This window comes from Mastacembelus armatus, chromosome 5, assembly GCF_900324485.2.
Source record: "Mastacembelus armatus chromosome 5, fMasArm1.2, whole genome shotgun sequence".
NCBI lineage: Eukaryota > Metazoa > Chordata > Actinopteri > Synbranchiformes > Mastacembelidae > Mastacembelus > Mastacembelus armatus.
The window spans coordinates 9,811,785-9,826,192 of NC_046637.1; the positions used below are offsets into that span (position 1 = coordinate 9,811,785).

A 14,408-nucleotide genomic window follows, 5' to 3' on the forward strand; every position below is an offset into this window, starting at 1 on the left:
TCACCAGAAAACCACCGCCACCTGGAAAGCTTCATACCAACACACACATGCAGACTGATATACTGACTCAACAAACTATAGACAACAACAACAACAGAGATCTTCAGACAGAACAGATACCCTGCTGCTATTCAAAGAGACAACCATCTTTCAATCAAACAACAAATTAGAGAAATGATCATCCCAAAACTAAATTAAATTAAATAAATCAAGTTGTATATCACATTTTCAGTTTTAGATGGCTGTTTCTTTATAACAGTAAAGGTGATAAAATCTCATTTACATAGACTACACATTAACAATCTATCTATGTAGACAAGAGGTTGAATTAGCAGAAAAGATTAAGACGACGACGGATAAGAAGAAGTGACTACTTCCACTACAAGCCAGGCCCCATCCAGACAACAACACCTCAAGCCTACAAACCTAAGTAGCTATTATGAGCTACATCCTCAAACGGTGTGGGACGGCTGGAGGGCTCCAAAGTTTTGTACAGCAGTGCATCTTCAACAGGACTAGCCATGAACAAGAGCCCTATGGCCCAAGACAGGAAAAGTAAGACAGAAATAGAAGGAGAAACAGAGGGAGGAGTGAGGGAGTGATGGGGTGGTGAAATGGTGAGGATAACAAAAGAGTGAAAAGAGAGGGAAAAAATGGAAAAGGGAGGTGCAGGTGAGACAGGCTGTGATTGATTGGTGCTTCATCTTTGTGGTACCGCAGCGCTTTGTTTTTCCTGCAAAACCAATGGGTACCTGGTAGAGAGAGGACATTTAAGGCTCAGACTATACCCTGACATTGCACACCAATTGCAGTTTTGACATATTCCCTCTTCTTTTTTTTTTTAGAAGAGGGCAGTTGGTGAATTGAGGATTACATCACTGTTTTGGGGTTTTTATTTTGGTATACTTCCTTGTTTGCCAAAGAAAGGGCAAAAACATTGGCATCATAAGAATATCACAATAAGCTCTGGACACATTTGACATGTCCACCCATGTTCACATGGGAAAGTGTTTTAAAAAATGAGGTGGAGTCATATCCAGGCATTTCTGACTCACACACAGATAGGCTCAGCCAGAAATAATCCACAGACAGTGACAAGGACACTAAAACAAGTTTTCGCCTGACCATTCAGAGTCAGTTTGGCAGTTGCTATGGTTACTAGCTAAACTAGTTATGTCAGCCATGTTGGGGGACAATCTGAGCCCTAATGTCACTCCTCCTCTGGCCCTCTCTTTCTCTCCTGTGCTCAGGCAGCAGTGAGCAGGGAGGGCAAATCATACCCAGGTAACTGTGATAGGGCACAGGGATGAGCTCGGCATTGAGCTGTTTCTGATCTGCCACCTCGTAGGGTCCATCGTCATATAAACCGAGGTCAAGCAGAGTCAGGTTTAGGAGCTGGACACGCATCTCACCTGGAATAGGAAAAAGTGAGGGCACAGCAAAGCAACAGCAAAACACTGGCAGCAGATGGCTCATACTTGTCTCAAATTAATATAATTGATTTAATTTCAAAAATAAGAAATGAATTCTCAAATGTCAAATATTTTCTTTAGAGACAAATCTGCACATAGTAAAAAAAAAACAAAAAAAAACAAAACAAAAGAGATCAATCAATACAGCAATACAAAATTCAAAAAACTGCAATTCTCTTTGAGTATTTCTTTTAATAACATGACTTCAGTACAATATTTGCTATTAAATTCTGTCCGCTGGATGTGTGCCTAAGAAATTACTAGCTGACACAATAGCTATAACATCTTTACAGACCATTACATGCGATGCTGCTGCCACCTAGGGGCCTAAAAACAATTGGAGCAGCTTTAAATTGACCATTAGGAAAATTTGGAAGCCACATGCATGTAAAGTTTTGGTTCTGTGATCCAGCCTCTTACAGGTCAGTCAGACACCTTACCTTTCCAGTTGTATGTTCCTGGAGCACCAAACAGAATGAAGTTTTTGTCTGGAGTGAAACTAACAGACAGGCCCTGCTGACAGAAACCAAACTGCTCATGTCCCTGCGGGCGACCCTCACAGAACTTCCACTCCCCTCCATCCAGGTCATCTCGCTCTGTCAGGTCCTCACTCAGGACGTAACACCGTCCAATGGGGTCACGAGTCTCTGAAGGCTGACGTACACGTTGTCTCAGTTCGTACAAGTGAGCACAGGTCTGGTGAGGTATAAGAAATGTTATCATATTTATTTTCACTATCAACTGTGTTGATCAGCCTGTGGAGAAAACAAATTCACAAAGTATATTTTTTTATAAGCTGAATATGCGTCTTCTGTATTCACAAATGACTAGGTCAGCAGCGTATCAAAAAAAGTTTAATTGACGACACCAGACCTTGCTTTCTGCACTGATGAATTTAAGTGGTCTGTACTTACCACCACTTTCCCTCCGATCCCCTGACTCTTGACAGTAACTCCCAGCCACTGGTTGTCTTTGCTCTCTCTGTCCAGGCTCACTGAGAGAAAACACAGACGGAAATGGTCGTAATGGTTTCCATATTATAAATCAATTAGGATCCGTGCCATGATACGCAAAGAGTATTGTGTTATGTAATGAAGTTATTCAAGTTCAAAATATAATTTGCTTTTTAGCTTTCTCAAATACAAAGCAGTCTACAAAGTATGATAAGCATTAGTTAGAAGGTTTGAATATAAACATGGAGTATAATAGAATTCATGTTTGTTTATATTCTTGCAGCCACTAAATAATGTTACTAAACAATGAGAATATAAATAAGCTCAAGGTTAAGCTCAGGGAAAATCTTTCCTGTCTACAAACTCGGACTAACATCCATGATTTATTTTCATTACTGAATAATCTCATTATTATTATTATCCCTGTTTCTCAATAATTCACATTTTTTTATCAATGTATAAATTAATCATTTCAGATCTAGCTACTCACCTTCTCCATCAATATCCACTCTCTCACAGTCATACTCCTCTGGTGTAATTGGACATCTGAACAGGGCTCCAGGTCGACTGCCCCTCAATGGGCCCAGCCCTACAGCCTGTGGCGCCCCCACCAGGACCCTGAAGCAAGATCAGTGACATATAATTGTTAGTGGTGTCAAATATTTCTGGCTGTTACAGATTTATGTGTCATGTACATAAAGAGAAACTGCACTGTAAATGCATCTCTGGGTCCCACAGCATGAAACTAAATTCCACATTTGCGTCCTAACTCAATATTACAAATTCTAGCAGAAAACAACATTTACAGAGACTTGTAACCCACATTCTCAGTGGAAATTTCTCCCTCAGTTGTTTTACATAGGACTTTTGGTTAGTTTCACACAAAATCCTTAACTGAACCAAGTCCTTAATAGTATAAAATACAAATAACTGTTGCTTAAGCAGTACTATTAAAACCCTGCTGAGACCACCCACAGCTAAGCAGGCTGTCATGCTATCTTGACTGGAAATAGATTCAAAACAGCTCTGTGAAGTATGCATGTACTATATATTTACTATCAAGGGAAGGAAAAAATTTATTCTCAGTTAGGAGGGTGTTGATATTTTTGGGGCAAGTGTCGCTCCCCTCTGCCTTATTAGGAGTGGCTGAATCAGGATGCTATTTAAAAACTGAATGTTGAGCCACATTCTACCCAACACCTTCAGCCTTGGCATACTGTATTCACAGAAGTGAGACACAGAGACACAGAGGGAGAGGAGAAAGACCAAAGAGCAGGACATATGATGGAAAGAAAGCAAAGTGGTAGCAAGGAAGAGTGTTAAAATATGCCGAATGAGCAATACAACTGAACAATATTAGTTCAAATGTGACAACTAGATTTAGTTATAAAAATGATATTTGCATAGAACAGGCTTAGTTTTGGTTGTAATGTCTGTGTGAAATCTTCCCACCACTAGTCTCCCTCATATCTACCGTGTTATGTACACACTTAAATTAGAGCTATCTCTGTGGCTGGGAAGAAGTATTTTGCCTATAAATACAGTGTAGCAAGCTGATAGTATTGGATGGACCAAGCAGAGGCAGCGAAGTGGATATCTGCTGTATGTGGTCACAGACAGGCAGTCATAACAAGAGTGCTGGGTGTAAAGTAACTTGTCTTTACTCGTGTGCTGGATAACTGGGATGTTTACAATGCAATACATTGTATACATTTTACAATATTGGTTCTTAGTAATGCAACTTTGTCGAATGTCGGTGCATCCTTTCCTACTGAGCTTTATCAGCAACAAAAGCTACAGGTGACAGCAGGCACGCAGACAGAATACTATTTACAACTGTCTAGACGGTACATGGGCTCTCTGGTCACTTACAGTCACTTTCTGAGAAAAAACTGGATTTAAACATTGGTTTTGACTCAGCCAAGAAGTTTGTCATTCTTCTCAGACTGTAGGTATAGTGCTTTTTGTTGTCACAAAGACTTCTTTAAAATTAGTTCCAAGGTCACGTATGGGGCTAATACTAACTGTAAGCAGTCTGCAAGCAGGGTGCTACTGTAGACTATTTTTGGACCAACAAAACACTAATACAGACAGCGCTAATAGCGCACAGCTTGGGTGTCCAAACGTTTTTCACTGAGGGCCACATACAGAAAATATATGAAGGGCTGGGCCACCGACTAGAGATGAGGTATGTTGCCTCACCTCCAGTGTACTAAGTTAGTAAAATCAAATGTAGGTAGGTTATGTTTCATAATAGAATATGCCTAAAGAAAAAAACATACTACAGCATCACAGCTCTCCATTAATGGGTTCTCATAGCAGTGTGATCCCCCTTCACTGCCCTGTATAAAGGGGTTAAAATAAAGGGGAAAGGTATGGGTTTACTTTTATGCATATTGAGGTTGTGAACATATCAACTAATGCTTGTTAGAAAATGTTATCAACTTTGCATTGGCTGCATTCAGTAAGTAATTTGGCTTATTAATACATGAATGCTTTATTTATTCAGCATTTTTGTTTTCTGAGAGATAATGAGAGCTCCTCATTTTAGACCAATAACAGCTGCACAGCCTGACTCAACATTTTTTCTTTGGCCTTAGTTTCATCCTAGCCAAGAATTATCTGTAAAATGCACTTGAAGTAGGAAAAAGTTTATTAGGTAGAAATGCTCCTTTCAGTTTATAAAATTATTAACACACTATAATATTGGACAGCATGATTTAATGTCATAATTTGTCATTGTGTTGCCTACAGTTTAAAAGCACTGCATAATATTTTTAATCCGAAAGGTTTAAACTTCTGCTGTCAGATGAGTAGTGTAGAAATAAGTACTCTGACATGAAATGAATTTGATGTATCAATATCGTACTCAAGACCATACTTGATTAAATGTACTTTCTTACATTCCACCACCATTAAGATACAAAAACTACCACTGATACCACCCAGACTGCCAGACAGTTCTACTTTCTATTTCTATTTCTGCCTTCTCTTTCCTCACACTTCTGCTGAGGTGCAGCTATGCATATCTAAAAATGACTCACCACACTTTAATGAGCGAGCTCCCCAAACAGCCACCCCAAGGAAAGTCACCATGGCCCACATGAAAAACCAGACCAAACAGTGTTAAGGGATTTGTCAAGAAAAAGAAAATCTATGATAAGATCTGATCCCTCTTATAGCTCAGCATTCCAGGAGGCTCTGTTTTATGTTGAGGAGATAAAGTGATACCACACTTTCCTTGCACATGTGCAGATACACAGGTGTAAGGGTGTAAGGGTGGGAGGTCTGTCAAGCTGTTATACCACTAGTATTTGCAGAAGAGTGTTGGATGGTTCCCACCATGTCATTTAGCAAAACATTTTAAACCATTCAAGTCCCTCAAAGTATCCAATCCAATCTCCAATCAAATAGCTGACTTTAAAACTAGGTATTTGAAAATACTAATTATCTAAACCTGAGCCATGCAAAAGATACAGTCAGGCACAAATGTCTGAAATTTCACACAGATTAAATGTCATAGCTGAGTAATGCTTTTATCTATTTGCCCTCTAACCACTTCCTAGCTCACTTAGTTGTTCAGAATTGAGTCAGACAGTATGATCATGATCTCCACTGCCCGGCTCATCTTTCAGTAAACCCACATTTGCCATTGTGTGTGTAATGTAAGTGGTAGTGGGTATGTTCTTGCTGACGCACGTTGAGCCTGGAGAAGATATGAGGGTGTTGAATGTGAAGGTGATGGTGTTTGGTAAAATACCCACATGAACCCAGATTCCTCAGAGCCAGCACCAGCATGACTGAAGTGTGATTGCGATTTACACTGCGAGGTTGTACATACAGATTAGATAATGCACCTGGATCCTCTAAAGCTGACAAACTGACACAACAGGATTACATGTCTACAGTCATATTCAAGACTTGAAGTTCTACTTAGGCAGTGTGAACAACACAAAAAAGCCAGTGTCTAAAAAATTTTGTACTAGTCCATAAAATATATGTTCAGATATTTTCATATGGTCCATAGCAGTGGATTGACCGTGATACAGGCCCACACATATTGCCATCCATAGATCTGTACTGTCAGCATTGCTAAAAAAATACAGAACATAGTCAAACAAAGAATATAGTCATAAAAACATACACTGATATTTGTGTATATGGTATACATGGTCTAGAATAAAGTTATCAACTGCTATTACCAAAACAATAATGCTGTACTACAAAAGCCCTGGAACTCATATAGCGTAAGGCCGCTTTTTTTGGATAATAAACTACAACCCCATCCTCCATTTTCATTCAGATTATTCCTGTTTTTTCAGCTAATCAGCACACACAAAACACAGACATACAGAACACCATTATTATATTGCACCCATGTGTTCATTGAGGGGGGCATGTGCAATGACCCCAACACTCTCTCCACAATCTTGTCTAACCCTCCCCCACCCAAGCCCCTACACGCACACACGCACACACACAACACACACACACACAGACATAGTGCCATCATCCCCCATTCTTCCCCGACTCTGAGTAGTCACATCCTTGGACAGATCATCAGTGACAGCCACAGAAAGACTGGAAAATCAAATTGAAGAGATGCATCACACGTGTAAACATAAGTGGCCAATATTATTCTCTAAATTACAAAGAAACAAAACAATGAAATGAATGGAAACCATTAAAAATAAAATTGTACTTTCTGTTTGCAAAATGGCTTTGTGACCATTTTGTGTGCTCCACAATGGGATGAGAAAATTCTACAGTTTCTGTATTGCTATAAATATTTTTTGGCATTAAACTAAAGGATACAATTTTTTTTTCTAATAAAAATCATATTGAAGATGTCAAGTTCTTATCCAGCAATAGCAGCATTTCAACATGTTGGCACACTGACACAGTCAAACAAGACCCACAAACATCCGCAACGAAGTAGGCTATTTTGTAATCCCAATGAAAAGAAAAGGCCTGTACTGGCACTCAAATTTTTGTAGCCTATATAAGAGGAGGAAATACAATGTAAGAAAGAGGCAAAAATACTGGGAAGCAGTTACGACTATAAGAAGATGGTCCCACAACTTTACCTCAACTTGTAAAGGGGCGTAAAATTGAGCTTTTCAAGGAGCTTTTTCACACCCAATTTCAGCATGAAGCACCATTTAAAGAAAAAGTAGAACTTTTTAAAAACCAACCCTTTGCTGGAATTTTCCAGGCGTGGGCCTTAAACATTTCCAACATTTAGTTTCATGGACACTGAGTTGATTTCTCCTAATCTGTCTGCTTACACCCTTTAACATCTGTCCATCGGACAGTGTGAGGCTGTTGCTCTATAGACAGTGGCTGTACAGGATAAGCTGAGGGGCCAGGGGCTTTTAAGACCATCTGATGTTATAGGACTGTGACCTCTGACCTGCACACAAACATAGACACGCACACAGATACATGCAAATGAAAATGTGTGCAAGCATGCAGCATTAATAGAACAATGATTGTAAAAATGACTTGAATAATGTTCACAAACTCACACACATATGCACAAGTACAGATACACACTAGACACAGCTGTACGACAACTGTGTAAACTATGCATCAACACACTGACTGCAGCATGTTCAACAATGTTACGATCAGGCTCATACAACAGAGCTAGAGAAGAAAATACTGCTTTCACACCTGACCCAAGTTTCCCCTCCCAGTATTGCGGATGAGAAAACAACAGCTGAGAATGAGGTGACCGAGCTGTGAATCATCTGTTTTTAATGTCGCAACTCTCCCACCCTGGGCAGAAGGGGAAAATGTTGGTTAAAGCACAATGAAGTGCAAAAAGAGAGACAGACACAGCTGCCAGTCCATACAAAAACCCCTCTGGAATATTGTGGTTTACTGCCCATCTGACTCATCGTCCTGCTTACATGATTTGTTCAAGGACATCGTGAGAAAACTTCAGCATTGATTTAAACAGGTGAAAATGTTTTGGAAATACCTTTAAAATAGCAATACAACACTGAAAGTTGACTGCAGCGTTTTCAGTGTACATGTCAGTGCTTTTGTCTGTGTTTGGGGACAATGGTAACCCCAGCCTCAGTGCACATGCATCTTTAACAACCCTTAAGCTCACCACCTGCCCCTCTACTGATCAATAAGTGAAAGGCTATTTCCAGGCATAAGTGTGGTAATGATTGGCCCTCTGGTCCAAACTGTAAAGAAGATGCAAACCTTACACCATCCCTCCTCTCGTCCTTTGTATCTTGTCCTCTTGTTTCCCCCCACTATCTATTGATCTACATCTATCTATCTATCTATCTATCTATCTATCTATCTATCTATCTATCTATCTATCTATCTATCTATCTCTCTATATATATATATATAGATATTATATATATATATATATATATATATATATATATATATATATATAAAAATTCCCGTCTCACCCCTATGGGTGGTGTGTCTTCCTCAATCTCGGGTCCTCTACCAGAGGCCTGGGAGTTTGAGGGTTCTTCGCAGTATCTTAGCTGTTCCTAGCACTGCGCTCTTCTGGACTGAGATCTCTGATGTTGTTCCTGGGATCTGTTGGAGCCACTCTCCCAGTTTGGGGGTCACAGCCCCGAGGGTGCCGATTACCACGGGGACCACTGTTGCCTTCACCTTCCACATCTTTTCTAGCTCTTCTTTAAGCCCTTGGTATTTCTCCATCTTCTCATGTTCCTTCTTTCTGATGTTGCTGTCACTTGGGATTGCTACATCTACCACTACGGCTTTCTTCTGTTGTTTGTCCACCACTACTATGTCCGGTTGGTTAGCCATCACCTGTTTGTCGGTCTGTATCTGGAAGTCCCACAGGATCTTAGCTCGGTCATTCTCCCTCACCTTTGGAGGTGTGTCCCATTTTGACCTTGGGACCTCCAGCCCATACTCGGCACAGATGTTCCTGTACACTATGCCGGCCACTTGGTTATGGCGTTCCATGTACGCTCTGCCTGCTAGCATCTTATATATATATATATATATATATATATCTTGAAGAAATACAACACAAATGCTACGGCAAGGGGGAGCCAGGACGCCAGGTCAGGGGGGAAACAACACCATCCACACCCAAGATTGGGTACCAAGCCCCAATGACAAGCCCCGACACGCTCAACACAAGAGCAGCTGACCTGAGAGTGAAGATCGTAGGCAAGATGGACACCTGGAACCTCCGCAGCCGGTTACCAAGACTAAGTGACGTACTCTCTGAAAGTCTACTAGAAGATGTGAATGCAGCATTACGAACAATCCCCACTGTGACCATCACCGAGACCAACAAGCTGATATACACCACGGCCACAGTGATCCTTGAGATGCTTGGCCACAAAATACATTCCACCACCAAGGAGCAGTACCCTGCATGGAGAAGGAGGTTAGAGGCAAAAATAAGGGCAACACGGAGAGAAGTTAGAACTGTCAGAACTGCAGAGAAGGGGGATGAAGTTGGGTAAGAAATACAGCAGGCTGTCCATATCTGAGGCCCTGGAGACTGCCAAACAACGACTCACAGCCCTGGCCACACGCCTGAAGAGGTACACCAGAGAAATAGAAGCGCGGAGAATAAACAGGATGTTCTCCACCGAACCATCCAAGGTGTACTCTCAGTGGGAGGGCAGTAACACGAGGGTCGACCCACCAAGGCTGGAGACTGAACGATACTGGAAAAACATATGGGAGAGGGAGGCATCACATAACACCAATGCCCAGTGGTTGGCAGACCTGAGAGCAGACCACAGCAACCTCCCTGAACAGGAACCAGTAACCATCGCAACGGCAGATATCCGAGAAAGGGTCTCCAACATGAAGAACTGGACAGCACTGGGGCCTGACATGATCCACACCTACTGGCTAAAGAAGCTAACTGCCCTCCATGAGCACCTGGCAGCTCAAATGAACCAGCTGCTAATGGATGGGACCCACCCAGAGTGGCTAACTGAAGGCAGGACAGTCCTGATCCTGAAGGACCCCCAAAAGGGAGCAGTCCCATCCAACTACCGTCCGATAACCTGCCTCTGCACAACATGGAAGCTCCTGTCAGGAATCATAGCGGCTAAGATGAGTAGGCACATGGCTCAATACATGAGCGGGGCCCAGAAAGGAATGGGTAAGGACACCAGGGGAGCAAAACACCAACTACTGGTGGATAAAGCGGTCGCTCGAGACTGTAAGACCAGGCAGACCAACCTGTGCACCGCCTGGATTGACTACAAGAAAGCCTACGACTCAATGCCTCACACATGGATCCTGGAATGCCTTGAACTGTACAACATCAATAGGACCCTAAGAACCTTCATAAGGAACTCAATGGGACTGTGGAAAACAACCCTAGTAGCCAACCTCAAGCCGATAGCACAAGTCTCCATCAAGTGCGGCATCTACCAAGGAGATGCTCTGTCCCCGCTGCTGTTCTGCATAGGCCTGAACCCCCTCAGCCAGATCATCACTAAGACTGGCTTCGGATACCGACTGCGAAATGGGGCAACCATCAGCCACCTCCTGTACATGGATGACATCAAGCTGTATGCCAGGACTGAGCGAGACATCGACTCACTGATCCACACCACCAGGATATACAGCAACGACATTGGAATGTCATTCGGACTGGACAAGTGTGGTCGAATGATAACAAATAGAGGGAAGGTTGTCAGGACTGAAGGAGTTGAACTCCCAGAAGGCAGCATAGCGGATGTTGAGGGCAGCTACAAGTACCTTGGAATCCCACAGGCAAATGGGAACCAGGAAGAAGCCGCAAGGAAAGCAGCCACAGCCAAATACCTACAGAGAGTAAGGCAAGTCCTAAGAAGTCAGCTAAATGGGAAGAACAAGGTCCAAGCCATCAACACCTACGCCCTGCCGGTCATCAGATACCCCGCTGGCATAATAAGCTGTCCAAAAGAGGACATAGAAGCCACTGATGTCAAGACAAGGAAACTGTTCACAATGCATGGAGGACTTCACCCCAAATCCAGCATCCTGAGACTGTACGCTAAGAGGAAGGAAGGAGGCCGGGGACTGGTGAGCGTCAGAGCCACCATCCAAGATGAAACAACCAAGATCCATGAGTACATCAGGAAGATGGCCCCAAGCCATGGAATACTTAGTGAATATCTCAGGCAACAGAAGCCCGATGCAGAGGAAGAAGAGCAAGAACCATCATGGCAGGACAAACCCCTGCACGGCATGAACCACCGACAGATACAAGAAGTGGCTGATATCGAAAAGTCCTACCGGTGGCTGGAAAAAGCTGGACTGAGTGTACAGGAACATCTGTGCCGAGTATGGGCTGGAGGTCCCAAGGTCAAAATGGGACACGCCTCCAAAGGTGAGGGAGAATGAGGACCCGAGATTGAGGAAGACACACACCACCCATAGGGGTGAAACGGGAAATTTTTTTTTTATCTGTCTGAGGACTGAGCAGCATCCAGTGGGTGAAAAGGAAGGAAACACCCTGAAAAGGTTTAACACATGAATACTTATTGACATATTTTCAGGTCACCAGACCTCTATGTCTTGCCCTGGAGAAAACTCTGCTACATGGTCATTATGTGTTTGCATGTGTGTGTGTGTGTGTGTGTGTGTGTTGATGTGTCTATGCATCTGAATGTGTAGGTCAAGGTACAGAAAAGGGTGGTAAGGGTACTTTGAAAACAGACAGTGAAGACAAAAAAGAAAGCCTCACTACCAAGTGTTGACATTTATGAGAAATACATAAAAATTACAGAATAAAGACGGAGATAAGAAGCTCTAATACTGGAACTGTTAGCGCTTTGTGTTGAGACCATAGTAAGGCATTAATCAGTTGCTATAACACATCTGTACCAATTACTGTTACCGTGGCTGTGTAAAAATAAAGTCACTGTAGCATCACAAGCTGATGTCTGCCGAAGGCAATGTACGTTTATATAGTTTATATATGCACATTTTAGAATCTGTGTTTCAGAATCAGAAGTATTCAAGCAAGTTAAAAATAGTGGGTGAAATTGCTGATTACAATAGCTAGTCATTTAGCAAGTGATGAAATTTAAGGAAAGGAAATTTAGATGTTTTTGGATGTTCAAATAAAAAATACAAATACAAACAAAAAGCCTCCATCCCTGGTAATTTCCGGTTCCAGCGTTTCATGGCTTCTGTCTGATCTCAGCTATTTATCAGCTCCCAGCAGAGCTGCCATCAGTTGATTGATTAAACTGCATCTTTATCAGTCAACCCAATGGCCTCCAAAGGCACACACACGAGCGTGGACACACATATGCATATTGAATGAAAGGGGAGGCCTGCCATGATTTATTCATCTCTGCAGCTCCCATCCCCGTCAGACCCTCCACCCCTCCCCCACATAAAGATCATATGATATTCATAGTCAGTTCAAGTTATTGCTTTGAGCTTAACGTCAAGCAACAGGGAAAGGAAACCTCCTTCATGATGCATGACTCATTATTTTCAAAGATGTTGATGTTGCTTACTGATACTGCAACAAAATGTTCCAAATTCATATTCTCGTGATCTCTGAACTTTTTCTGTCAGCTATCTCTGATGCTAAATCAGATCTTGCTCTCCCACACTGCTAAACTGTGCATTTTTTCTGCACCTCCATCCGATCTAAGTTGTGTGCCTCCTCCTGACTCTGCAGATTGTCCCTCTCCCTCCAGTGAGCACGTGGTCCACAGAGTAATATTCCTGAAAGCTTTCGGTGAGGCAGCGCTGTTTCCCACCGAGCTTTTGTCCGAACCCAGCCAGCCCAGTGGAGTAATAGGAGAATGCTAAATAGACATAGAATAAATGCCAGTAGTAAATAGCATTAATCGTATGGATGTGTGTGTGTGTGTGTGTGTGTGTGCCAAACTGTGAAGCCTGTACTATATACCCTTTGCACTTTCTGATGTGTAACTGCAACAGGTTGAAGTTCCTACATTTACAGGGCATTCGCATGACTGGTCTAAGTGAGATTTAGCAACAAGAGTTACTGTGGGACAAACTGAAAAGGGGAGAAAAAGAAAGCCATGAATTGAATTGGGGAGGGAGAAGGGGAAGGTTCATTTTCAACTGTTCAAGCTCAGGCAGAAGAGCTGCTTTGGCTATTGTGATGTAAATTAGCTACCAGAAATTCTTCTTTGTGATATGAATGTATGCTCGGCCCTATGTAAACCCATTTATATATGTATGTCTATTAAATAAAAGACATGGCAGCGAAAGGCACAGAATATTGTGTTTGACCCATAAAATATTTCACAATTTAACTACAAAGTAAGAATTGTCAATCATAAAAAGACTTTAGAGGTATAGTGTAAAGTATTAGGGAATTATGCTTATAGTATTTGCTTTCATTATAAAAGTCAGATCAATACTATGTCTGTACAGAAAAAATAAGCTACCACGAGTTTATTGTAAATACAGAAATGCAGAGAAACATCTTGCTTGGCTCTGTCCAAGGCTTAAAAAATCCTCCACCTATTACTATTCAAGCTCACTAGCAATCTTACTAGCATAATCTGCTAAAATAACAATATGGTGGCATAAGCCAGAACATACAGAAACAAAGGGGAATGGACTCGAGAGACTCTCCAACTAAGTCTCATTAAGAAACTAAATAAGTATATTGGCCAAAATGCCAACTATTGTTTTAATACAAATGCCAACACCTACTGATTTAGCTATAAACAGTGCTGTATTTCTTATCTTTTCCATTGGACTTCATTTGTAATCTCTGTAACCTTTTGGAGGTCATCCAAAAATCACTACCATGCACTGCTCTGTGTTTAAGTTGTGTTAATCAAACCTCCAGCCTAATGAGAGGATTTGTTCAGCTCCAGAAACCTCTGCTTTAAATTCTTATTAAGCCAGTGAAACCGTGCTTCAGACTAGATGCCTGGGCTTATATCGGCTACACGTGCCAGTAAGACTGATTTTTCCTGTACAGAAATGCACCAGAGCTGGTCCACTGTTAACG

At 41.9% G+C, this 14,408-nt stretch overlaps 1 protein-coding gene across 5 annotated transcripts in view; it reads right to left on the reverse strand.

The window, feature by feature from the left end:
- The window catches only part of itga7 (integrin, alpha 7), a 43,539-nt gene that overhangs the window by 14,587 nt on the left and 14,544 nt on the right, over window positions 1-14,408 (reverse strand). For 3 of the 5 annotated variants that reach the window (XR_003295692.2, XM_026306867.2, XM_026306869.2), the window contains 4 exons: window positions 2,916-3,043; window positions 2,387-2,466; window positions 1,913-2,168; window positions 1,281-1,412 (listed from right to left, as the gene is read on the reverse strand). Coding sequence is in view for 4 of the 5 variants with exons in the window: in XM_026306867.2 (XP_026162652.1) it covers window positions 1,281-1,412; window positions 1,913-2,168; window positions 2,387-2,466; window positions 2,916-3,043 (596 nt within the window). In the remaining variant the exon portion in view is untranslated. Of the gene's footprint in view, window positions 1-426; window positions 535-1,280; window positions 1,413-1,912; window positions 2,169-2,386; window positions 2,467-2,915; window positions 3,044-14,408 lie in introns of all 5 variants that reach the window. The other 2 variants (XM_026306868.2, XM_026306870.2) reach the window with 1 other exon arrangement.